A 24,184-nucleotide genomic window follows, 5' to 3' on the forward strand; every position below is an offset into this window, starting at 1 on the left:
GGGTTGTGCTGCGTCCGATACACATTGATGTCCTTTGTGTAAATCTCTCACCGTTTTCCTGATCTCTGCTTGCTTTCAGTGAATGAGGATTATGTAGGGATCTCTGCAGATCGTTTGCGTCTCACAGAGGAGGTTTTGTTACACTTGTATCTAGACAATCCTCTGTGAGCAAAATACACCAGCAGATAAATCTCTTTCCTGTTCTGATAGTTTGCTACAATGTGTCAGCGCAGGTATCAGTCTGCAGTCCAGAGCTTAGCAAGAAGAGACCATTAAAATGGTGAGAAATAGAAACCAATACTTCAGAGCGGTGCAGACGGTCTCCGAGGTGCCGGTCTCCTCCCGGGATATCGCAGCGTGGCGGTTGCCCCACACGTCTCCCGACCATTAGTGACGCCCTTCTTGTGTGTGTTTCTGGCCCTGATTTTTCCTTCTGTGTTTCAGTACATCTTTGTTGATGCCGATGCCAACTACCTGTGGATCACGACAGATTTCTGTGCTACTGTGAAGGTGTTTTCTATTCCATTTAAACCCACGGATCTCCTCCTGCACAGCAATGACAGTAACCTGGTGCTGGGCTACGACAAGCTGCACCCCAACAAGCAGGTAAGGGTCGCCCCTGATGTGTGGGCTGCGGGCCACCTGATGTGTGGGCTGCGGGCCACCTGATGTGTGGGCGGCGGTCCACCTGATGTGTGGGCGGCGGTCCACCTGATGTGTGGGCGGCGGTCCACCTGATGTGTGGGCGGCGGTCCACCTGATGTGTGGGCGGCGGTCCACCTGATGTGTGGGCGGCGGTCCACCTGATGTGTGGCGGGCGGGCCACCTGATGTGTGGCGGGCGGGCCACCTGATGTGTGGCGGGCGGGCCACCTGATGTGTGGCGGGCGGGCCACCTGATGTGTGGCGGGCGGGCCACCTGATGTGTGGCGGGCGGGCCACCTGATGTGTGGCGGGCGGGCCACCTGATGTGTGGCGGGCGGGCCACCTGATGTGTGGCGGGCGGGCCACCTGATGTGTGGCGGGCGGGCCACTTGATGTGTGGCGGGCGGGCCACCTGATGTGTGGCGGGCGGGCCACCTGATGTGTGGCGGGCGGGCCACCTGATGAGAGAAGTGCTAGCAAGTGCTGCACTCCCTGCCTGGAGACTGGACACCGCTGATAGACTGCAGAGGAGGCTGGTAACCTAGGCAACGAGCCGTAAACTCTGGAAGTACAAATCTTTCCATTCTTGAGAAAGAAGAGAATTTTTAGTAAGACGTCATTTGGAAAGTTGCTTATTTTTTACAAGCACATTGCAATTTTACTAATTTAACAAGGGAATTACCCTCTCCTTTAAGACAACTTGCAATTAACATTTGTGGCCCCTGTTGTGGTACTCGCCTGAGGGGCCACGGTCTGGGTAAAGCAGTGGCCTCTGTCCCCATAGAGCTCTATAACCATATACGGTGCATTACAAACCTCAGGACAGCGCCGCCCGTTCTCTCCTGGGCGGTTATATCGATGGTGACGGATGGATCCCGGGAGATCTCTTGTGCTCTCTGGTGATCGAGGACCTTTCGGTAACATTTTGCCGACAAAAGCTCTTGTAAACCATCCAGCCCGTGATCTGCTCACACGGCTGAGGATAATCCCCGGGGGCTAAACACGTCAGCAGCACAAATCTCCTGCCCTGATGGTTTGTTACAATGTGTCAGTGCAGGGACAATGATGCATTGTCACAGACCCTCTGCTGTGAGGGGTATTGGGGCAGGACGGGTCGTCAGTTTCTAGATGTAAATTAGAACATGTTGTTTTATTTTTTAGCTTTGGCAATCCGGAGATTTTGGTCAGACGTGGATAATGATCCAGGAGCACGTGAAGTCCTTCTACTGGTAGGTGCCGCAGGGTCCGCTCCCCGCTTCCCCCTTCCCCTGCTCCCTGCTCCCCTGCTCCCCGCTCCCCTGCTCCCCGCTTCCCCCTTCCCCTGCTCCCCGCTTCCCCCTTCCCCTGCTCCCCGCTTCCCCCTTCCCCTGCTCCCCGCTTCCCCCTTCCCCTGCTCCCCGCTCCCCTGCTCCCTGCTTCCCCCTCCCCTGCTCCCCGCTTCCCACTCCCCTGCTCCCCGCTCCCCTGCTCCCCGCTTCCCCCTTCCCCTGCTCCCCGCTCCCCTGCTCCCCGCTTCCCCCTTCCCCTGCTCCCCGCTTCCCCCTTCCCCTGCTACCCGCTCCCCTGCTCCCTGCTTCCCCCTCCCCTGCTCCCCGCTTCCCCCTCCCCTGCTCCCCGCTCCCCTGCTCCCCGCTTCCCCCTTCCCCTGCTCCCCGCTTCCCCCTTCCCCTGCTCCCCGCTCCCCTGCTCCCTGCTTCCCCCTCCCCTGCTCCCCGCTTCCCCCTCCCCTGCTCCCCGCTCCCCTGCTCCCCGCTTCCCCCTCCCCTGCTCCCCGCTTCCCCCTCCCCTGCTCCCCGCTTCCCCCTCCCCTGCTCCCCGCTTCCCCCTCCCCTGCTCCCCGCTTCCCCGCTTCCCCCTCCCCTGCTCCCCGCTTCCCTGCTCCCCGCTTCCCTGCTCCCCGCTTCCCTGCTCCCCGCTTCCCTGCTCCCCGCTTCCCTGCTCCCCGCTTCCCTGCTCCCCTGCTCTCCGCTTCCCGCTCCCCTGCTCTCCGCTTCCCCCTCCCCTGCTCCCCGCTTCCCCCTCCCCTGCTCCCCGCTTCCCCCTCCCCTGCTCCCCGCTTCCCCCCTCCCCTGCTCTCCGCTTCCCCCTCCCCTGCTCCCTGCTCCCCGCTTCCCCCTCCCCTGCTCCCCGCTTCCCCCTCCCCTGCTCCCCGCTTCCCCCTCCCCTGCTCCCCGCTTCCCTGCTCCCCGCTTCCCTGCTCCCCGCTTCCCTGCTCCCCGCTTCCCCGCTCCCCGCTTCCCCGCTCCCCGCTTTTACACCTATGGCCACGTCTGGCAGCCGCAGCTCTGACACATGCCTGTGAATTTTATTTAGCTGTCTTTGGTCAGATCCATTTTCTGTGCCGTCCCTTTAATTAATTTTTTAAAATAGGTTTTATATGCTAAAAAAATCTTTCAACTCACAAAGGAACGGTGCTAGAATTCTGTGGCCATGGTAACGCTCATCATTGTATCGTGGTCTGCCTCCACGTGATCTCCGGGGACCACATTATAAAAGACGCAGATCCGCCGGGCGGGCACGATGGGGGGGGAACGTCTTACAGGTCGATCCCACCAGTTGTTCTGTCGTCTTCTCCCCTCAGGGGCTCCGCTCATCTGGACAAACCAAGCACTGTTTATGTGGAACGCCATGAGCCCCGGGGCACCTCCACCGTCCTGCGCAGCACAGATTACTTCCAGTCTCGAGAGAGCACAGAGCTGATTATTGAGGACGTGGACGGCTTCCAGCTCAGGGACAACTACATGTTTGCCACCAAGACCATGGTAAGTGTCCCCCGCGAGCAGACACATGGACGGATGCAAAATACATTGTTGTTATAGGACAAGGCATACATTTTAGCTGTGGGGCTAAAAACAATCCTACAGCTACAATGTATCCAATATCCTAAACCCAGTCCTACAGCTACAATGTATCCAATATCCTAAACCCAGTCCTACAGCTACAATGTATCCAATATCCTAAACCCAGTCCTACAGCTACAATGTGTCCATCAACCTAAACCCGGTCCTACAGCTACAATGTATCCAACATCCTAAACCCGGTCCTACAGCTACAATGTATCCAACATCCTAAACCCGGTCCTACAGCTACAATGTATCCAATATCCTAAACCCGGTGCTACAGCTACAATGTATCCAACATCCTAAACTCGGTCCTACAGCTACAATGTATCCAACATCCTAAACCCGGTCCTACAGCTACAATGTATCCAACATCCTAAACCCGGTGCTACAGCTACAATGTATCCAACATCCTAAACTCGGTCCTACAGCTACAATGTATCCAACATCCTAAACCCGGTCCTACAGCTACAATGTATCCAACATCCTAAACCCGGTCCTACAGCTACAGTGTATCCAACATCCTAAACCCGGTCCTACAGCTACAGTGTATCCAACATCCTAAACCCGGTCCTACAGCTACAATGTATCCAACATCCTAAACCCGGTCCTACACCTACAATGTGTCCATCAACCTAAACCCGGTCCTACAGCTACAATGTATCCGACATCCTAAACTCGTTTCTACAGCTACAATGTATCCAACATCCTAAACCCGGTCCTACAGCTACAATGTATCAATCATCCGGTCCTACAGCTACAATGTATCCTTCATCCTTAACCCGGTCCTACAGCTACAATGTATCCTTCATCCTAAACCCGGTCCTACAGCTACAATGTATCCTAAACCCGGTCCTACAGCTACAATGTATCCTCCATTGTAGCTGTAGGATTAGCTTAAGATAGGGCTAAGGTGCACAATCAGTGATACATTGTAGCTCTTAGATTGGTGTTGGGTCAACGATAAATTTTACACTTTGATCCCAATCCTACAGATACAGTGAACAATAAAGGATATATTGTTGTAGGTTTGGTTTTAGAGTGAAGAAGCCAAATAACAATCCTACAGCTGCAGTGTATCCTTGGTCCTAAATCCAATTCTGCAGCTATCCCGCATCCTCTATCCTAAACCATAAACCCGATCCGACAGCTGGGGTCTAGGACCGGGGATGCAGCATAGCTGTAGGATCGGGTTTAGGGTGTAGGATCGAGGATGCAGGATAGCATCGGGATGCAGCATAGCTGTAGGATTGGGTTTAGGGTGTAGGATCGGGATGCAGCATAGCTGTAGTTTCGGGTGTAGGCTCGAGGATGCAGCATAGCTGTAGTTTCGGGTGTAGGGTGTAGGATCGAGGATGCAGGATAGCATCAGGATACAGCATAGCTGTAGGATTGGGTTTAGGGTGTAGGATCGGGATGCAGCATAGCTGTAGTTTCGGGTGTAGGGTGTAGGCTCGAGGATGCAGCATAGCTGTAGTTTCGGGTGTAGGATCGAGGATGCAGGATAGGCATCAGGATACAGCATAGATGTAGGATTGGGTTTAGGGTGTAGGATCGGGATGCAGCATAGCTGTAGTTTCGGGTGTGGGGTGTAGGCTCGAGGATGCAGCATAGCTGTAGGTTCGGGTGTAGGCTCGAGGATGCAGCATAGCTGTAGGTTCGGGTGTAGGCTCGAGGATGCAGCATAGCTGTAGGTTCGGGTGTAGGATCGAGGATGCGGCTTATGTGTAGTGTAGGGTGTAGGCTCGAGGATGGAGCATAACTGTAGGTTTGGGTGTAGGGTGTAGGATCGAGGATGTGGGGTAGCTGTAGGTTCGGGTGTAGGCTCGAGGATGGAGTATAGCTGTAGGTTTGGGTGTAGGGTGTAGGCTCGAGGATGGAGTATAGCTGTAGGTTCGGGTGTAGGGTGTAGGCTCGAGGATGGAGCATAGCTGTAGGTTTGGGTGTAGGATCGAGGATGCGGGGTAGCTGTAGGTTCGGGTGTAGGCTCGAGGATGGAGTATAGCTGTAGGTTCGGGTGTGGGGTGTAGGCTCGAGGATGCAGCATAGCTGTAGGTTCGGGTGTAGGGTGTAGGCTCGAGGATGGAGTATAGCTGTAGGTTCGGGTGTAGGCTCGAGGATGCGGCATAGCTGTAGTTTCGAGTGTAGGGTGTAGGATCGGGATGCAGCATAGCTGTAGGTTCGGGTGTAGGGTGTAGGATCGGGATGCAGCATAGCTGCAGTTTCGGGTGTAGGGTGTAGGATCGGGATGCAGCATAGCTGTAGGTTCGGGTGTAGGATCGGGTTGCAGCATAGCTGTAGGTTCGGGTGCAGGGTGTAGGATCGGGTTGCAGCATAGCTGTAGGTTCGGGTGCAGGGTGTAGGATCGGGTTGCAGCATAGCTGTAGGTTCGGGTGCAGGGTGTAGGATCGGGTTGCAGCATAGCTGTAGTTTCGGGTGTAGGGTGTAGGATCGGGATGCAGCATAGCTGTAGGTTCGGGTGTAGGATCGGGTTGCAGCATAGCTGTAGTTTCGGGTGTAGGGTGTAGGATCGGGATGCAGCATAGCTGTAGTTTCGGGTGTAGGATCGGGATGCAGCATAGCTGTAGGTTCGGGTGTAGGATCGGGTTGCAGCATAGCTGTAGGTTCGGGTGTAGGATCGGGATGCAGCATAGCTGTAGGTTCGGGTGTAGGGTGTAGGATCGGGATGCAGCATAGCTGTAGGTTCGGGTGTAGGATCGGGTTACAGCATAGCTGTAGGTTCGGGTGTAGGATCGGGTTGCAGCATAGCTGTAGGTTCGGGTGTAGGATCGGGTTGCAGCATAGCTGTAGGTTCGGGTGTAGGGTGTAGGATCGGGTTGCAGCATAGCTGTAGGTTCGGGTGTAGGATCGGGTTGCAGCATAGCTGTAGTTTCGGGTGTAGGGTGTAGGATCGGGATGCAGCATAGCTGTAGGTTCGGGTGTAGGGTGTAGGCTCGAGGATGCAGCATAGCTGTAGGTTCGGGTGTAGGGTGTAGGCTCGAGGATGCAGCATAGCTGTAGGTTCGGGTGTAGGGTTGCTGCGGATGTGATTTTTGCAGACCTGCTGTACATGGAGCTGTAGGGTCCGCCCTGTTACCACTATAGTCCTGCACATTCCCCCTTTCGTCTCGTCTGGTCCTGGGCCCATAAATCTACATGGCCCCGTGGCCTTGACCTGGGAGGAATGAGGATGCGGCTGCTGTCGCTCGCTGTCTCTGCTGTCGCTCGCTGTCTCTGCTGTCGCTCGCTGTCTCTGCTGTCGCTCGCTGTCTCTGCTGTCGCTCGCTGTCTCTGCTGTCGCTCGCTGTCTCTGCTGTCGCTCGCTGTCTCTGCTGTCGCTCGCTGTCTCTGCTGTCGCTCGCTGTCGCTCGCTGTCTCTGCTGTCGCTCGCTGTCTCTGCTGTCGCTCGCTGTCTCTGCTGTCGCTCGCTGTCTCTGCTGTCGCTCGCTGTCTCTGCTGTCGCTCGCTGTCTCTGCTGTCGCTCGCTGTCTCTGCTGTCGCTCGCTGTCTCTGCTGTCTCTGATATCGCTCGCTGTCTCTGCTGTCGCTCACTGTCTCTGCTGTCTCTGATATCGCTCGCTGTCTCTGCTGTCGCTCGCTGTCTCTGCTGTCTCTGATATCGCTCGCTGTCTCTGCTGTCGCTCGCTGTCTCTGCTGTCTCTGATATCGCTCGCTGTCTCTGCTGTCTCTGCTGTCGCTCGCTGTCTCTGCTGCCACTTTGTGTCACTAATCACAAGATACTTTGTTCCACAGTAAAGCGGCTGAGGTCCTCTATATTGAGGCTGCGGTCACACGGTCCCCCCCCCCCTCCCCCAGATGGTTTCTATTTACTGCAAAAATAGGGGTCAGATCCTTTATTTCACATAAGATCCTCTTTTTAGCTGCACCTAGATATTATATAACACTGACTGACAACAGAGAGCAATCACTGCAAGAAAGGAGAACGTATGGAGGCCTATAGTCTGCAGAAGAGCTACACCTGATATGTGCACAGTGACTGCACCAGCAGAATAGTGAGTGCAGCTCTGGAGTATAATACAGGAGGTGAGGCAGGATCAGTAATGTAATGTATGTACACAGTGACTGCATCAGCAGAATAGTGAGTGCAGCTCTGGAGTATAATACAGGAGGTGAGGCAGGATCAGTAATGTAATGTATGTACACAGTGACTGCACCAGCAGAATAGTGAGTGCAGCTCTGGAGTATAATACAGGAGGTGAGGCAGGATCAGTAATGTAATGTATGTACACAGTGACTGCACCAGCAGAATAGTGAGTGCAGCTCTGGAGGAGTATAATACAGGAGGTAACTCAGGATCAGTAATGTAATGTATGTACACAGTGACTGCACTAGCAGAATAGTGAGTGCAGCTCTGGAGTATAATACAGGAGGTAACTCAGGATCAGTAATGTAATGTATGTACACAGTGACTGCACCAGCAGAATAGTGAGTGCAGCTCTGGAGTATAATACAGGAGGTAACGCTGGATCAGTAATGTAATGTATGTACACAGTGACGGATCTTCTTGCGGTCAGTGTTCGGGGCACGTTGCCCGTCCTTTATACTGGATCATGACTCTTGTGTTTTCTCTGCTCCTTGATTTCAGCACTTGCTGGGCAGTAGGGATCAGTCCTCGGTGCAGCTCTGGGTCTCCTACAACCGGAAACCAATGCAGTCGGCGCAGTTTATAACCAGACATCCAATCACGGTAAGTCAAAAAACATCAGAGCAGCAATGCAGGGCGGGGGCCGCACACCGCGGAGCCCCCCACTCTCAGCCGCCGTTCATGGAGGGGGTGGGCTGGTAATATAAATGCACACATCGGGGATTATGTAGGGCGCCAGTCACACAGGTACATGTGATCCGCAGTGTAAAGGGCCTGGCTGACAGACGTGTGCAGTAAGAGGAGATATGAAATACATGCGGTATTGGGCGGTATACGCAGGCGGCCATGTGTCGTTGCTTTACACTTTTGTGATATATTATCCCCTTTTAGTCTTATCCGGTACTGGGAATATATAGCGGAATGTTCCTCTTCTCTCTACAGGAATATTACATCACTGACGTCTCCGAGGATCAGGTGTTCGCATGTGTCAAGCACAGCAACAATGTCACCAACCTGTACATATCGGTGGTGGAGGGTCTGCGCTTCTCGCTGTCTCTGGAGAACATCTTGTACTTTAACCCCGGAGCCGGGAAGGAGACGCTCGTCAGGTACCGTGCCACTCCGCACCGTCACACCCCACTAAGATCCGCTTATTGCCTTCAGTAATAAAAGTATCAGGGTCAGGGCCTCCACTTTCTCCAGACGTCTTCTGCAGATCTGGCGCTCCATTACTCCTGGTGTCCCCGCAGAGGAGGGTTTGTTGCAATGTATCAGTCCAGGCAGCAGCACAGAGATTGCCACTGATTGTACCTTGTCTCCAGGTTTCTCGAGAACGAGCCATTTGCTGACATTCACCGTGTGAAAGGCGTGCGGGGCGTGTACATCGCCAACACCCTGACGGGGCCTCTGTCCAAGGAGAACGTGGCCTCGGTCATCACTTTTGACAAAGGAGGGACGTGGGAGTATCTGCTGGCCCCGGGGTACAGCGGTTTTGGGGACACCGCTCGCTGCATGGTGAGTTGTTACAGTGTGTTGGGTCATTATATGAGCGCCATGATGTGTTCTCCGTTCTGCCCCGATACATGAGCGCTGCGGACTCTATCATTGCAGAACTCCAAGGAATGTCAGCTCCACCTGGCGCAGCCGCTCAGTCAGGTGACCGCACAAGGACGCATCATGCCCATCGTCTCCAAGGACTCCGCACCGGGGCTAATCGCAGCCACAGGTGAGAATGGGCCGCTCTCACCTTCACACCCATCTCAGCAATTTTCTTTAACAGCCCTATCTTTTTCTTAATGTTCGCCGTGTGCCTTTTTGTGCCTTTTTGTGTGTTTTGTGTTACATGTGACTTTTCTTGTTTTTCTAGGTTCAGTGGGGAAAGATACAATCCGTAAAATTAACCTGTACGTGTCCAGCACAGCCGGGGTGAGGTGGAGAGAGGTAAGGCCATCTTTTGGCTTCCCTCTGGTTCCCCCTTTTCTCATATTTATTGCTGCTTGTTCCTCATTTTGTCACATTTTTGCAGTCTCTCTTAGGACCACATTTCTGCACTTGGGGAGACCACGGCGGCGTGTTGGTGGCGATTGCACAAGGAGTAGAAACCAACCAATTAAAGTATGTTGTGCTTCGTGGGGTCTGTCGAGCTTCGTGGGGTCTGTCGTGCTTCGTGGGGTCTGTCGAGCTTCATGGGGTCTGTCGTGCTTCGTGGGGTCTGTCGTGCTTCGTGGGGTCTGTCGAGCTTCGTGGGGTCTGTCGAGCTTCGTGGGGTCTGTCGAGCTTCGTGGGGTCTGTCGTGCTTCGTGGGGTCTGTCGTGCTTCGTGGGGTCTGTCGTGCTTCGTGGGGTCTGTCGTGCTTCGTGGGGTCTGTCGTGCTTCGTGGGGTCTGTCGTGCTTCGTGGGGTCTGTCGTGCTTCGTGGGGTCTGTCGTGCTTCGTGGGGTCTGTCGTGCTTGGCCGGGCTCTGTCGTGCTTCGCGGGGTCCGTCGTTCATGACAAGCATTTTCTTTCTCGTTGATTTCTCCATTTCTCGCTTTCTCAGGTACAGCACAAATGAAGGCGAAACCTGGAAAACCTTTAACTTTTCTGACATCTCGCTGATCGTGTACGGATTGCTGACGGAGCCCGGGGAGAAGAGCACCGTGTTCACCATCTTTGGCTCCTATGTGCATAAGGGGCACAGCTGGGTTATTTTGCAGGTCAACACCAGCGACGTCCTTGGTGAGGACCTGTATTTGTAGAGCGGTGGATTGGGGCTTTCATTGTTTGCATCCTCTGAACTACTGGGCTCCATTAAAGCAGAATTCCCAAAGTTATCACCTGTCTACAGGAGACGGGTAAATGGTTTGCAGGTTGCTGCGCTCCAGCCACTGCTCCCGAGTTTGGGGTGTTAACCCCTTCATGACTGATGATGTACATGTATGTCACCAGTCATGTCGCTGCCTTTATGGCCGATTAAATCAGCTGTCAACTGCCGGTAAAGGTGAGACCTCGGCGTGAGACCTCGGCGTGTGACCTCGGCGTGTGACCTCGGCGTGTGACCTCGGCGTGTGACCTCGGCGTGTGACCTCGGCGTGTGACCTCGGCGTGTGACCTCGGCGTGTGACCTCTGCGTGCGACCTCTGCGTGCGACCTCTGCGTGTGACCTCTGCGTGTGACCTCTGCGTGTGACCTCTGCGTGTGACCTCTGCGTGTGACCTCTGCGTGTGACCTCTGCGTGCGACCTCTGCGTGCGACCTCCGCGTGTGACCCCGGCGTGCGAGCCTGCATCTTTTCCAGCATTCGACAGCTGACTTAATCGGCCATAAGGTGCATGTAACAGCACAGTATGGCTGACGTGCCGGATTAACAGGACGGTCCTGATAGTCTGGCACTCGGCCGCACGTGCACTGACGATGATGCTGACGTCACCAGTGTGCAGGTCGCTTGGTCCAGTGCGGCCATGCTTATGTCAGAGCGTGGTCTCCTCGGCTTCAGGAGCCTCCGTGCTGCGTCAGCGCGATCTATTGGACACCTCTGATGTGGAAAGTCCGATAATCCGGCACCACAGCCCGGTTTTCACGGCATCTCTCTTTGTTATGTAGGAGTCCCCTGCACGGACAATGACTATAAGCTGTGGTCTCCGTCCGATGAACGAGGTAACGAGTGTTTGTTGGGAAGCAAAACGGTTTTCAAGAGGCGGACGCCGCACGCCACCTGCTTCAATGGCGAAGACTTCGACCGGCCGATTACCACCTCCAACTGCTCCTGCACCAGACAAGACTTCGAGTGGTAGGGAACGTTGTGAGGATTTATGACAGCGGGTAGATTGCAGCAGGGGGGGTTTGGGGGGTGCTGACACGGTCCGCAATGGGTGTAATTGTAGGACCCATGACATCTCCAAATCTGTGGCTGCACAGCTGCTGCAGAACTGCATTTCCCAGCATGCCCTGCGCTCTTGCCTCCAGTGCTGCGTCTCCTGAGCCGGTGCCTTTTATCTCTCCAGTGATTACGGCTTTAAGCTGAATCAGGATCTCCGCTCTGAAGTTTGTGTTCCTGACCCAGAATTTGCAGGAAGCCTGTACCTCATCCCCTCCCCGTGTCCAGTGGGGACGACCTACAAGAGAACCCGAGGGTGAGCAAACCCGGTGCAACACTAGTCTTGTCCGACGCCGCGCACAACGCCTGACGTCACAGCTAGATCAGGCGTTAACATATGGGCGCAAGATTTTGTGCTATTTTTTATTTTTTTTTACTTTTTAATTATTGCTTTTAAAGTATTGTTTTGTCAATATAGAGACAGAATTGTTTTACTTCTAGAATTTTTGCACACAACGTCCTTTTTTTGGCATCAAAACCTACAACAGGGCAAATTTGCAAACAAAATCTCATTGATCACCAGCCCTGTTATAGGTATACAGTGTGTCCACCCATATCCTGTATACACCGCACCTATATACAGTGTGTCCCCCCATATCCTGTATACACTGCACCTATATACAGTGTGTCCACCCATATCCTGAATACACCGCACCTATATACAGTGTGTCCACCCATATCCTGTATACACCGCACCTATATACAGTGTGTCCACCCATATCCTGTATACACTGCACCTCTATACAGCGTGTCCACCCATATCCTGAATACACCGCACCTATATACAGTGTGTCCACCCATATCCTGTCCACCGCCATTAACTTGAGAACAGCGGCAGCTATAGGCATAGAAGTGGTGTCTAGGTATAGTAAAGCAGCCATGCGCTACGCAATGAAACCACCTATAGTGCCACCTGGTGGAAAACAACGGAGATAGCATTTTTATCTCGAAAAGGGAACGAGATAGAGAAAAAAAGTGAATTACAAAGTTGCAGGGCATCATCAATTCAATGCGAATTCACACCTTGCATACAGAAATGCTATGATATGAAACCCATGACCCCCCCAAAACATTGAATGCAGGTCACGCATATGGCGCTCATTAGTGTCCCCCGTCAGCTGCAATGCACATCTGGCCTCTGCACAGCATACTGTATCTGGCTGCAATGCACATCTGACCTCTGCACAGCATACTGTATCTTGCTGCAATGAACATCTGGCCTCTGCACAGCATACTGTATCTGGCTGCAATGCACATCTGACCTCTGCACAGCATACTGTATCTTCCTGCAATGCACATCTGGCCTCTGCACAGCATACTGTATCTGGCTGCAATGCACATCTGGCCTCTGCACAGCATACTGTATCTGGCTGCAATGCACATCTGACCTCTGCACAGCATACTGTATCTTGCTGCAATGCACATCTGGCCTCTGCACAGCATACTGTATCTTGCTGCAATGCACATCTGGGCTCTGCACAGCATACTGTATCTTGCTGCAATGCACATCTGACCTCTGCACAGCATACTGTATCTTCCTGCAATGCACATCTGACCTCTGCACAGCATACTGTATCTTGCTGCAATGCACATCTGGCCTCTGCACAGCATACTGTATCTTGCTGCAATCCACATCTGGCCTCTGCACAGCATACTGTATCTTGCTGCAATGCATATCTGGCCTCTGCACAGCATACTGTATCTTGCTGCAATGCACATCTGGCCTCTGCACAGCATACTGTATCTGGCTGCAATGCACATCTGGGCTCTGCACAGCATACTGTATCTTGCTGCAATGCACATCTGGGCTCTGCACAGCATACTGTATCTTGCTGCAATGCACATCTGGACTCTGCACAGCATACTGTATCTGGCTGCAATGCACATCTGGCCTCTGCACAGCATACTGTATCTGGCTGCAATGCACATCTGGCCTCTGCACAGCATACTGTATCTTGCTGCAATGCACATCTGCACTCTGCACAGCATACTGTATCTGGCTGCAATGCACATCTGGCCTCTGCACAGCATACTGTATCTTGCTGCAATGCACATCTGGCCTCTGCACAGCATACTGTATCTGGCTGCAATGCACATCTGGCCTCTGCACAGCATACTGTATCTTGCTGCAATGTACATCTGGCATCTGCACAGCATACTGTATCTGGCTGCAATGCACATCTGGCCTCTGCACAGCATACTGTATCTTGCTGCAATGCACATCTGGCCTCTGCACAGCATACTATATCTGGCTGCAATGCACATCTGGCCTCTGCACAGCATACTGTATCTTGCTGCAATGCACATCTGCACTCTGCACAGCATACTGTATCTGGCTGCAATGCACATCTGGACTCTGCACAGCATACTGTATCTTGCTGCAATGCACATCTGGCCTCTGCACAGCATACTGTATCTGGCTGCAATGCACATCTGGCCTCTGCACAGCATACTGTATCTTGCTGCAATGCACATCTGGCCTCTGCACAGCATACTATATCTGGCTGCAATGCACATCTGGCCTCTGCACAGCATACTGTATCTTGCTGCAATGCACATCTGCACTCTGCACAGCATACTGTATCTGGCTGCAATGCACATCTGGACTCTGCACAGCATACTGTATCTTGCTGCAATGCACATCTGGCCTCTGCACAGCATACTGTATCTGGCTGCTGCAATGCACATCTGGCCTCTGCACAGCATACTGTATCTTGCTGCAATGCACATCTGGCCTCTGCACAGCATACTGTATCTTGCTGCAATGCACATCTGGCCTCTGCACAGCATACTGTATCTTGCTGCAATGCACATCTGGCCTCTGCACAGCATACTGTATCTTGCTGCAATGCACATCTGGCCTCTGCACAGCATACTGTATCTGGCTGCAATGCACATCTGGCCTCTGCACAGCATACTGTATCTTGCTGCAATGCACATCTGGACTCTGCACAGCATACTGTATCTTGCTGCAATGCACATCTGGCCTCTGCACAGCATACTGTATCTTGCTGCAATGCACATCTGGCCTCTGCACAGCATACTATATCTTGCTGCAATGCACATCTGGCCTCTGCACAGCATACTGTATCTTGCTGCAATGCACATCTGGACTCTGCACAGCATACTGTATCTGGTTGCAATCCACATCTGGACTCTGCACAGCATACTGTATCTTGCTGCAATGCACATCTGGACTCTGCACAGCATACTGTATCTTGCTGCAATGCACATCTGGCCTCTGCACAGCATACTGTATCTGGCTGCAATGCACATCTGGCCTCTGCACAGCATACTGTATCTGGCTGCAATGCACATCTGGCCTCTGCACAGCATACTGTATCTGGCTGCAATGCACATCTGGACTCTGCACAGCATACTGTATCTTGCTGCAATGCACATCTGGCCTCTGCACAGCATACTGTATCTGGCTGCAATGCACATCTGGCCTCTGCACAGCATACTGTATCTTGCTGCAGTGCACATCTGGCCTCTGCACAGCATACTGTATCTTGCTGCAGTGCACATCTGGCCTCTGCACAGCATACTGTATCTTGCTGCAATGCACATCTGGCCTCTGCACAGCATACTGTATCTTGCTGCAATGCACATCTGGACTCTGCACAGCATACTGTATCTTGCTGCAATGCACATCTGGCCTCTGCACAGTATACTGTATCTGGCTGCAATGCACATCTGGCCTCTGCACAGCATACTGTATCTTGCTGCAGTGCACATCTGGCCTCTGCACAGCATACTGTATCTTGCTGCAATGCACATCTGGCCTCTGCACAGCATACTGTATCTTGCTGCACGCTGTGCAATATGGTAGGTGACACGTTTGCACAAGCATCTGTGATACGTGGTGGTAGCTCCTGCAATGTTGGTGGAGGGGTCGCATACACCTGCTGTTTGATGTGACCTCACAGAAAGAAGTCCAATGGGGTCAGGTCAGGAGAGCGGAGGCCACTCCACACAGCCCCATACCCAATGACTTGTAGGAAGGTCTCCATGAGGTGTCGCTTCACGTCCGCAGCCTTGTGAGGTTTACACCTTCTAATCACAGCATTTCTGTGCAAGGTGTGGATTCATATTGAATTGATGATGCCCAAAACTTTGTAATTCACTTTTTTTCTCTATCTCGTTTCGTTTTCAAGATATAAATGCTAACGCCGTTGTTTTCCACCAGGTGGCGCTATAGGTGGTTTCATTGCGTAGCGCATGGCTACTTTACTATACCTAGACACCACTTCTATGCCTATAGCTGCTGCCGTTCTCAAGTTAATGGCGGTGGACAGGATATGGGTGGACACACTGTATATAGGCGCGGTGTATACAGGATATGGGGGGACACACTGTATATAGGTGAGGTGTATACAGGATATGGTTGGACACACTGTATATAGGTGCGGTGTATACAGGATATGGGTGGACACACTGTATATAGGTGCGGTGTATACAGGATATGGGTGGACACACTGTATAGAGGTGTGGTGTATACAGGATATGGGTGGACACACTGTATATAGGTGCGGTGTATACAGGATATGGGTGGACACACTGTATATAGGTGCGGTGTATACAGGATATGGGTGGACACTGTATATAGGTGCGGTGTATACAGGATATGGGTGGACACACTGCATATAGGTGCGGTGTATACAGGATATAGGTGGACACGCTGTATAGAGGTGCGGTGTATACAGGATATGGGTGGACACGCTGTATATAGGTGCGGTGTATACAGGATATAGGTGGACACACTGTATATTGGTGCGGTGTATACAGGATATAGGTGGACACGCTGTATAGAGGTGCGGTGTATACAGGATATGGGTGGACACGCTGTATAGAGGTGCGGTGTATACAGGATATGGGTGGACACGCTGTATATAGGTGCGGTGTATACAGGATATAGGTGGACACACTGTATATTGGTGCGGTGTATACAGGATATGGGTGGACACACTGTATATAGGTGCGGTGTATACAGGATATGGTTGGACACGCTGTATATAGGTGCGGTGTATACAGGATATGGGTGGACACGCTGTATATAGGTGCGGTGTATACAGGATATGGGTGGACACGCTGTATATAGGTGCGGTGTATACAGGATATGGGGGGACACACTGTATATAGGTGCGGTGTATACAGGATATGGTTGGACACACTGTATATAGGTGCGGTGTATACAGGATATGGGTGGACACGCTGTATAGAGGTGCGGTGTATACAGGATATGGGTGGACACGCTGTATAGAGGTGCGGTGTATACAGGATATGGGTGGACACGCTGTATATAGGTGCGGTGTATACAGGATATAGGTGGACACGCTGTATATAGGTGCGGTGTATACAGGATATGGGTGGACACGCTGTATATTGGTGCGGTGTATACAGGATATGGGTGGACACGCTCTATATAGGTGCGGTGTATACAGGAGATGGGTGGACACACTGTATATAGGTGCGGTGTATACAGGATATGGGTGGACACGCTGTATATAGGTGCGGTGTATACAGGATATGGGTGGACACGCTCTATATAGGTGCGGTGTATACAGGAGATGGGTGGACACACTGTATATAGGTGCGGTGTATACAGGATATAGGTGGACACACTGTATAGAGGTGCGGTGTATACAGGGTATGGGTGGACACGCTGTATATAGGTGCGGTGTATACAGGATATGGGTGGACACACTGTATATAGGTGCGGTGTATACAGGATATGGGTGGACACACTGTATATAGGTGCGGTGTATACAGGATATGGGTGGACACGCTGTATATAGGTGCGGTGTATACAGGATACGGGTGGACACACTGTATATAGGTGCGGTGTATACAGGATATGGGTGGACACACTGTATATAGGTGCGGTGTATACAGGGTATGGCTGGACACACTGTATATAGGTGCGGTGTATACAGGGTATGGCTGGACACACTGTATATAGGTGCGGTGTATACAGGGTATGGCTGGACACACTGTATATAGGTGCGGTGTATACAGGGTATGGCTGGATACACTGTATACATAGATGTTATGTGTAACAATATAGGTATATAGATAATACCTTCTTTACAAAAAAGCATTGGGGCCCAGAAAAGGGGAATAAAGCACCCGCTGTGCAGAGTCCCTGTGATGGGCGCTGGAAAGCCGCAGATTTCATGTTCACACGGCCCCCAAAAATACGACCCAATATAGGACAGATCTATTAGGATGAGTGGACCTGATACACTGTAGGGATTACGCTGGGTCCAGGCTGCTGTAAATAGTTATAATGGTGCCCGTCCTCGGGGTGTCGTGGTCCGGGCAGAGGTGAATGACTGCGGGGGTTTATGTGGTTGGCGCTCGATCTCGGAGATATCTCCTTACATTGCTGCACGTCTTGACAGTCAGCTCCTCGGTTTAGTTACCGCAGGATTTCCGGGGACACGTGTTCTGGAGGAGACGTGGAGGCGCGGCTGGACGGAGAGGACGTCCCGTGTCCCGTGGGAGGTAAAGACATCCACATTCACTCTCTAACATACCTTATACTTTATACTTTGCATTTCATTTTCCCCCCATATTTTCATGTCTTCGGTGTCAGTCGAAGCTTCGTTCACATTCAGCGCCCGACGCCTGCACAAGTATTAGACTTCTCACAGCTGAGGGTTTGTTACTCCTCTGTCCAGTCTACAGCATTCCCTGCACTGATACATTGTAACAAATCAGCCAGAGGAGAGATGTTCATTTCTGGGGTCCAGATAGTTGTATGTCCTGCCCCTCTAATTGCCCCTGTATATAGGGTCCCCGTCGCACCTTGTCGTCCCATGTGACGGGCGTCTCATGTCCCTTCCATCCTTCATCCTACAGAGGAGAATGAATTTGTTTTATACGCCATGAGGAACGCCATCTACCGGCACGACCTGTCCTCGGGGGTCAGCGAGGAGCTGCCGCTGAAGGGTCTGCGGGGGGCTGTAGCCTTGGACTTCGACTATGAAAGTAACTGTTTATATTGGGCCGACGTCACCCTGGACATCATACAGGTAACGCCGAAACCACCACTGCCCCGGTCACCGAATGTGCCACGCCAGGACGTAATAACCGCAAGGACGTCACCGTGTGTTTCCATTCCCACAGCGACTGTGTCTGAATGGCAGCTCCGGGCAAGAAGTCCTTGTGAAAAGCGGCCTGGAGACTGTGGAGTCCTTGGCGTTTGACCCCCTGAGCCAACTGCTGTATTGGGTTGATGCTGGAATTAAAAAAATTGAGGTACGAAGTGACATCCTGTATTATACTCCAGAGCTGCACTCACTATTCTGCTGGTGCAGTCACTGTGTACATACATTACTGATCCTGAGTTACCTCCTGTATTATACTCCAGAGCTGCACTCACTATTCTGCTGGTGCAGTCACTGTGTACATACATTACTGATCCTGAGTTGCCTCCTGTATTATACTCCAGAGCTGCACTCACTATTCTGCGGGTGCAGTCACTGTGTACATACATTACTGATCCTGAGTTGCCTCCTGTATTATACTCCAGAGCTGCACTCACTATTCTGCTGGTGCAGTCACTGTGTACATACATTACACATCCTGAGTTACCTCCTGTATTATACTCCAGAGCTGCACTCACTATTCTGCTGGTGCAGTCACTGTCTACATACATTACATTACTGATCCTGAGTTACCTCCTGTATTATACCCCAGAGCTGCACTCACTATTCTGCTGGTGCAGTCACTGTGTACATACATTACTGATCCTGAGTTGCCTCCTGTATTATACTCCAGAGCTGCACTCACTATTCTGCGGGTGCAGTCACTGTGTAAATACATTACTGATCCTGAGTTGCCTCCTGTATTATACTCCAGAGCTGCACTCACTATTCTGCGGGTGCAGTCACTGTGTACATACATTACTGATCCTGAGTTGCCTCCTGTATTATACTCCAGAGCTGCACTCACTATTCTGCTGGTGCAGTCACTGTGTACATACATTACACATCCTGAGTTACCTCCTGTATTATACTCCAGAGCTGCACTCACTATTCTGCAGGTGCAGCCACTATGTACATTCATTACATTACTGATCCACAGTTACCTCCTGTGTTATACTCCAGAGCTGCACTCAATATTCTGCTGGTGCAGTCACTGTGTACATACATTACATTACTGATCCTGAGTTACCTCCTGTATTATACTCCAGAGCTGCACTCACTATTCTGCTGGTGCAGTCACTGTGTACATACATTTCATTACTGATCCTGAGTTACCTCCTGTATTATACTCCAGAGCTGCACTCACTATTCTGCTGGTGCAGTCACTGTGTACATACATTACATTACTGATCCTGAGTTACCTCCTGTATTATACTCCAGAGCTGCACTCACTATTCTGCTGGTGCAGTCACTGTGTACATACATTACATTACTGATCCTGAGTTACCTCCTGTATTATACTCCAGAGCTGCACTCACTATTCTGCTGGTGCAGTCACTGTCTACATACATTACATTACTGATCCTGAGTTACCTCCTGTATTATACTCCAGAGCTGCACTTGCTATTCTGCTGGTGCAGTCACTGTGTACATACATTACATTACTGATCCTGAGTTACCTCCTGTATTATACTCCAGAGCTGCACTCACTATTCTGCAGGTGCAGCCACTATGTACATTCATTACATTACTGATCCTGAGTTACCTCCTGTATTATACTCCAGAGCTGCACTCACTATTCTGCTGGTGCAGTCACTGTGTACATACATTACATTACTGATCCTGAGTTACCTCCTGTATTATACTCCAGAGCTGCACTCACTATTCTGCTGGTGCAGTCACTGTGTACATACATTACATTACTGATCCTGAGTTACCTCCTGTATTATACTCCAGAGCTGCACTCGCTATTCTGCTGGGGGAGTCACTGTGTACATACATTACATTACTGATCCTGAGTTACCTCCTGTATTATACTCCAGAGCTGCACTCACTATTCTGCTGGTGCAGTCACTGTGTACATACATTACATTACTGATCCTGAGTTACCTCCTGTATTATACTCCAGAGCTGCACTCACTATTCTGCTGGTGCAGTCACTGTGTACATACATTACATTACTGATCCTGAGTTACCTCCTGTATTATACTCCAGAGCTGCACTCGCTATTCTGCTGGGGGAGTCACTGTGTACATACATTACATTACTGATCCTGAGTTACCTCCTGTATTATACTCCAGAGCTGCACTCACTATTCTGCTGGTGCAGTCATTGTGTACATACATTACATTACTGATCCTGAGTTACCTCCTGTATTATACTCCAGAGCTGCACTCGCTATTCTGCAGCCTCAGAGCAGGACTCTGCTGTTGTATTACGGTGCTCAGCTGTTAGTGGATGTCTGTGCTGTCTTGCTGACTGTTTCCCCTATACATGAGGCCGGTGATTCTGCACATTTTGGTTTTGCAGGTCGCCAACCCTGATGGAGACTTACGTCTGACCATTCTGAACTCCTCGGTCCTGGAGCGCCCGCGTGCCCTCGCTTTGGTGCCTAAGGAAGGGTGAGTGCACAGTCGGCTTCTGTAGATCTGTCCTCGTCTTGGCCCGTTCCTCCGTCACAGCTGGACATTAGCATCTAAGTAGTGCAATATCCTGACACTAATGAGATTATCACCTCTCTGCTTTACACTGCAGCTCTGCTCTGTAAGGGAAGTCTGAGGCAAAACATTTTTCTTTGTCGCTCCATTGGGAGACCCAGACAATTAAGTGTATAGCTTCTGCCTCCGGAGGCCACACAAAGTATTACACTTAAAAGTGTAAAGCCCCTCCCCTTCTGCCTATATACCCCCCGTGCATCACGGGCTCCTCAGTTTACATGCTTTGTGCGGAGGAGGCTGACATCCACGCATAGCTCCACATCTTAGTCAGCAGCAGCTGCTGACTATGTCGGATGGAAGAAAAGAGGGCCCATACTAGGGCCCCCAGCATGCTCCCTTCTCACCCCACTCTTGTCGGCGGTGTTGTTAAGGTTGAGGTATCCATTGCGGGTACGGAGGCTGGAGCCCACATGCTGATTCCTTCCCCATCCCTTTAGGGCTCTGGGTGAAGTGGGATCCTAATCGGTCTCCAGGAACTGAGACCGTGCTCCATCCACAGCCCCTGGGGACTCTGCTGGACAAGGAGCCGAGTATCGTCAGGGACAAGGCCCTGCTACTTTGAGGTACTCTGTGTCCCCGTGGGGACCGCGCACAGAAACACTGCAGCATTGCTGGGTGTGTTAGTGCGCCGGGGACCGCAGCGCTGACCGCGCTTGTGCCATGACACACTGCAGCGTGGCTGGGTGTGTTAGTTTACTGGGGACTACCGCGCTGACCGCGCGCTGCCATTTCACACTGCAGCGCGGCTGGGAGTGTTAGTGCGCCGGGGAGTACCGCGCCGACCGCGCTTATACGCCGGCCGCGCTTATAACTTTAGTCCCCGGCTTTTGCGGCCTAGTCTCACTTTTTTCCCGCCCCCAGGCCTTCCAGTCAGGGGAAGGGCGGGACGCTGCACAGGACGTCAGCGCTGAGGGCTGGAACATGCTTTGCATACTCCACCCCCCTCACTGTGCACAGTGGGACACCAGATTCCCGCACTTTCTAGGGCACGCCCACGGCCCCCTCCTCTCCACAGGACGCCGGCAGCCATTCCTGTCAGCTCTTCTGACGCTGGAGAGGAGAGACAAGCTCTGGGAGACCCAGGCAGGGATTCTGGTGATCACACAACCGCTTTGAGCGGGCGGTAAGCAGCACCTGAGGTGCTGGCCCCACTTGTGCAGAAGTGTACTTATAGATTAAATGATTATAGGCTATACTTTACACTGTATGGTCGCACTGTTGATTTTTGGCTATATACCCTCCTGGATTGCTCAGAGGAGACAACAGCATGTCGTCCGCAAAAAGCAAGGGTGCCAAAGCACAGGCTTACTATGCTGCCTGTGCCGCATGTACGGCTATACTACCGGCAGGTTCCACTGACCCACATTGTGTGCAATGCTCGGCCCCTGTGGCACTTTCTCAGCCGGAGCCTCTGCTAAGGGTGGCCCAGGGGGAACCACCTGTTAACACTGTCCAGGTGACGGGGACGGAGTTTGCAGTTTTTACTGATAGACTTTCTGAGACTATGGCTAGGATACTAGAAGCCTTGCAGTCCAGACCGGTATCTCAGACCATGGGCACTGTTGAATCATTGCACCCTGGTCCCCCTCAGTTGGAACAACAATGTGCTCCCGGGGTGTCTCATAGATCCCAGGGTGAGGTCTCTGACACGGACCGCAGCCCCAGACCGTCTAAGCGAGCTCGCTGGGAAATTCCCTCGACATCATCACATTGTTCAGGGTCTCAGCGGGAGGACTCTCTGTATGATGAAGCAGAGGTAGTTGATCAGGATTCTGATCCTGAGGCCGCTCTCAACCTAGATACTCCGGATGGGGACGCCATAGTGAATGATCTTATCGCGTCCATCAATGAAATGTTGGATATTTCTCCCTCAGCTCCTCCAGCGGAGGAGTCAGCCTCTCAGCAGGAGAAATTCCGTTTCAGGTTCCCCAAGCGTACAACGAGTATGTTTCTGGACCACTCTGATTTCAGAGAGGCAGTCCAGACACACCGAGCTTGTCCAGATAAGCGTTTTTCCAAGCGCCTTAAGGATACACGTTATCCCTTCCCCCCTGACGTGGTCAAGGGCTGGGCTCAGTGTCCCAAGGTGGATCCTCCAGTCTCCAGACTGGCGGCTAGATCCATAGTTGCAGTGGAAGATGGGGCTTCACTCAAAGATGCCACTGACAGGCAGATGGAGCTCTGGTTGAAATCCATCTATGAAGCTATCGGCGCGTCTTTTGCTCCAGCATTCGCAGCCGTATGGGCACTCCAAGCTATCTCAGCGGGTCAAGCGCAAATTGACGCAGTCACACGTACGTTTGCTCCGCAAGTGGCGTCCTTAACCTCTCAGACGTCGGCATTTGCGTCCTACGCTATTAATGCTGTCCTGGACTCTGCGAGCCGTACGGCGGTTGCATCCGCCAATTCGGTGGCAATACGCAGGGCCTTGTGGCTACGGGAATGGAAGGCAGATTCTGCTTCCAAAAAGTGCTTAACCAGTTTGCCATTTTCTGGCGACCGCTTGTTTGGTGAGCGATTGGAGGAAATCATCAAACAATCCAAGGGAAAGGACACATCCTTACCCCAGGCCAAACCAAACATACCCCAACAGAGGAGGGGACAGTCGAGGTTTCGGTCCTTTCGGGGCGCGGGCAGGTCCCAATTCTCCTCGGCCAAAAGGCCTCAGAAGGATCAGAGGAACTCCGATTCATGGCGGTCTAAGTCACGTCCTAAAAAGACCGCCGGAGGTACCGCTACCAAGGCGGCTTCCTCATGACTTTCGGCCTCCTCACACCGCATCCTCGGTCGGTGGCAGGCTCTCCCGTTTTTGCGACACCTGGCTGCCACAGGTAAAAGACCGTTGGGTGAGAGACATTCTGTCTCACGGTTACAGGATAGAGTTCAGCTCTCATCCTCCGACTCGATTCTTCAGAACATCTCCGCCTCCTGAGCGAGCCGATGCTCTTCTGCAGGCGGTGGGCACTCTGAAGGCAGAAGGAGTGGTGGTCCCGGTTCCTTTTCAGCAACAGGGTCACGGTTTTTACTCCAACTTGTTTGTGGTTCCAAAGAAGGACGGGTCTTTCCGTCCTGTCCTGGACCTAAAACTGCTC

At 52.2% G+C, this 24,184-nt stretch overlaps 1 protein-coding gene across 1 annotated transcript in view; it reads left to right on the plus strand.

Moving 5' to 3' along the window:
- Window positions 1-24,184, plus strand: part of SORL1 (sortilin related receptor 1) — a 156,103-nt gene that overhangs the window by 26,525 nt on the left and 105,394 nt on the right. The window contains exons 4-19 of the mRNA XM_075327372.1: window positions 445-606; window positions 1,806-1,873; window positions 3,226-3,406; window positions 8,091-8,192; window positions 8,532-8,698; window positions 8,912-9,104; window positions 9,201-9,315; window positions 9,457-9,530; window positions 9,616-9,704; window positions 10,128-10,306; window positions 11,170-11,356; window positions 11,571-11,699; window positions 17,865-17,950; window positions 18,308-18,480; window positions 18,575-18,706; window positions 20,905-20,996. Of these exons, the coding sequence (XP_075183487.1) occupies window positions 445-606; window positions 1,806-1,873; window positions 3,226-3,406; window positions 8,091-8,192; window positions 8,532-8,698; window positions 8,912-9,104; window positions 9,201-9,315; window positions 9,457-9,530; window positions 9,616-9,704; window positions 10,128-10,306; window positions 11,170-11,356; window positions 11,571-11,699; window positions 17,865-17,950; window positions 18,308-18,480; window positions 18,575-18,706; window positions 20,905-20,996 (2,129 nt within the window). The remainder of the gene's footprint in view (window positions 1-444; window positions 607-1,805; window positions 1,874-3,225; window positions 3,407-8,090; window positions 8,193-8,531; window positions 8,699-8,911; window positions 9,105-9,200; window positions 9,316-9,456; window positions 9,531-9,615; window positions 9,705-10,127; window positions 10,307-11,169; window positions 11,357-11,570; window positions 11,700-17,864; window positions 17,951-18,307; window positions 18,481-18,574; window positions 18,707-20,904; window positions 20,997-24,184) is intronic.

This window comes from Anomaloglossus baeobatrachus, chromosome 11 (assembly GCF_048569485.1).
Source record: "Anomaloglossus baeobatrachus isolate aAnoBae1 chromosome 11, aAnoBae1.hap1, whole genome shotgun sequence".
Classification (NCBI taxonomy): domain Eukaryota; kingdom Metazoa; phylum Chordata; class Amphibia; order Anura; family Aromobatidae; genus Anomaloglossus; species Anomaloglossus baeobatrachus.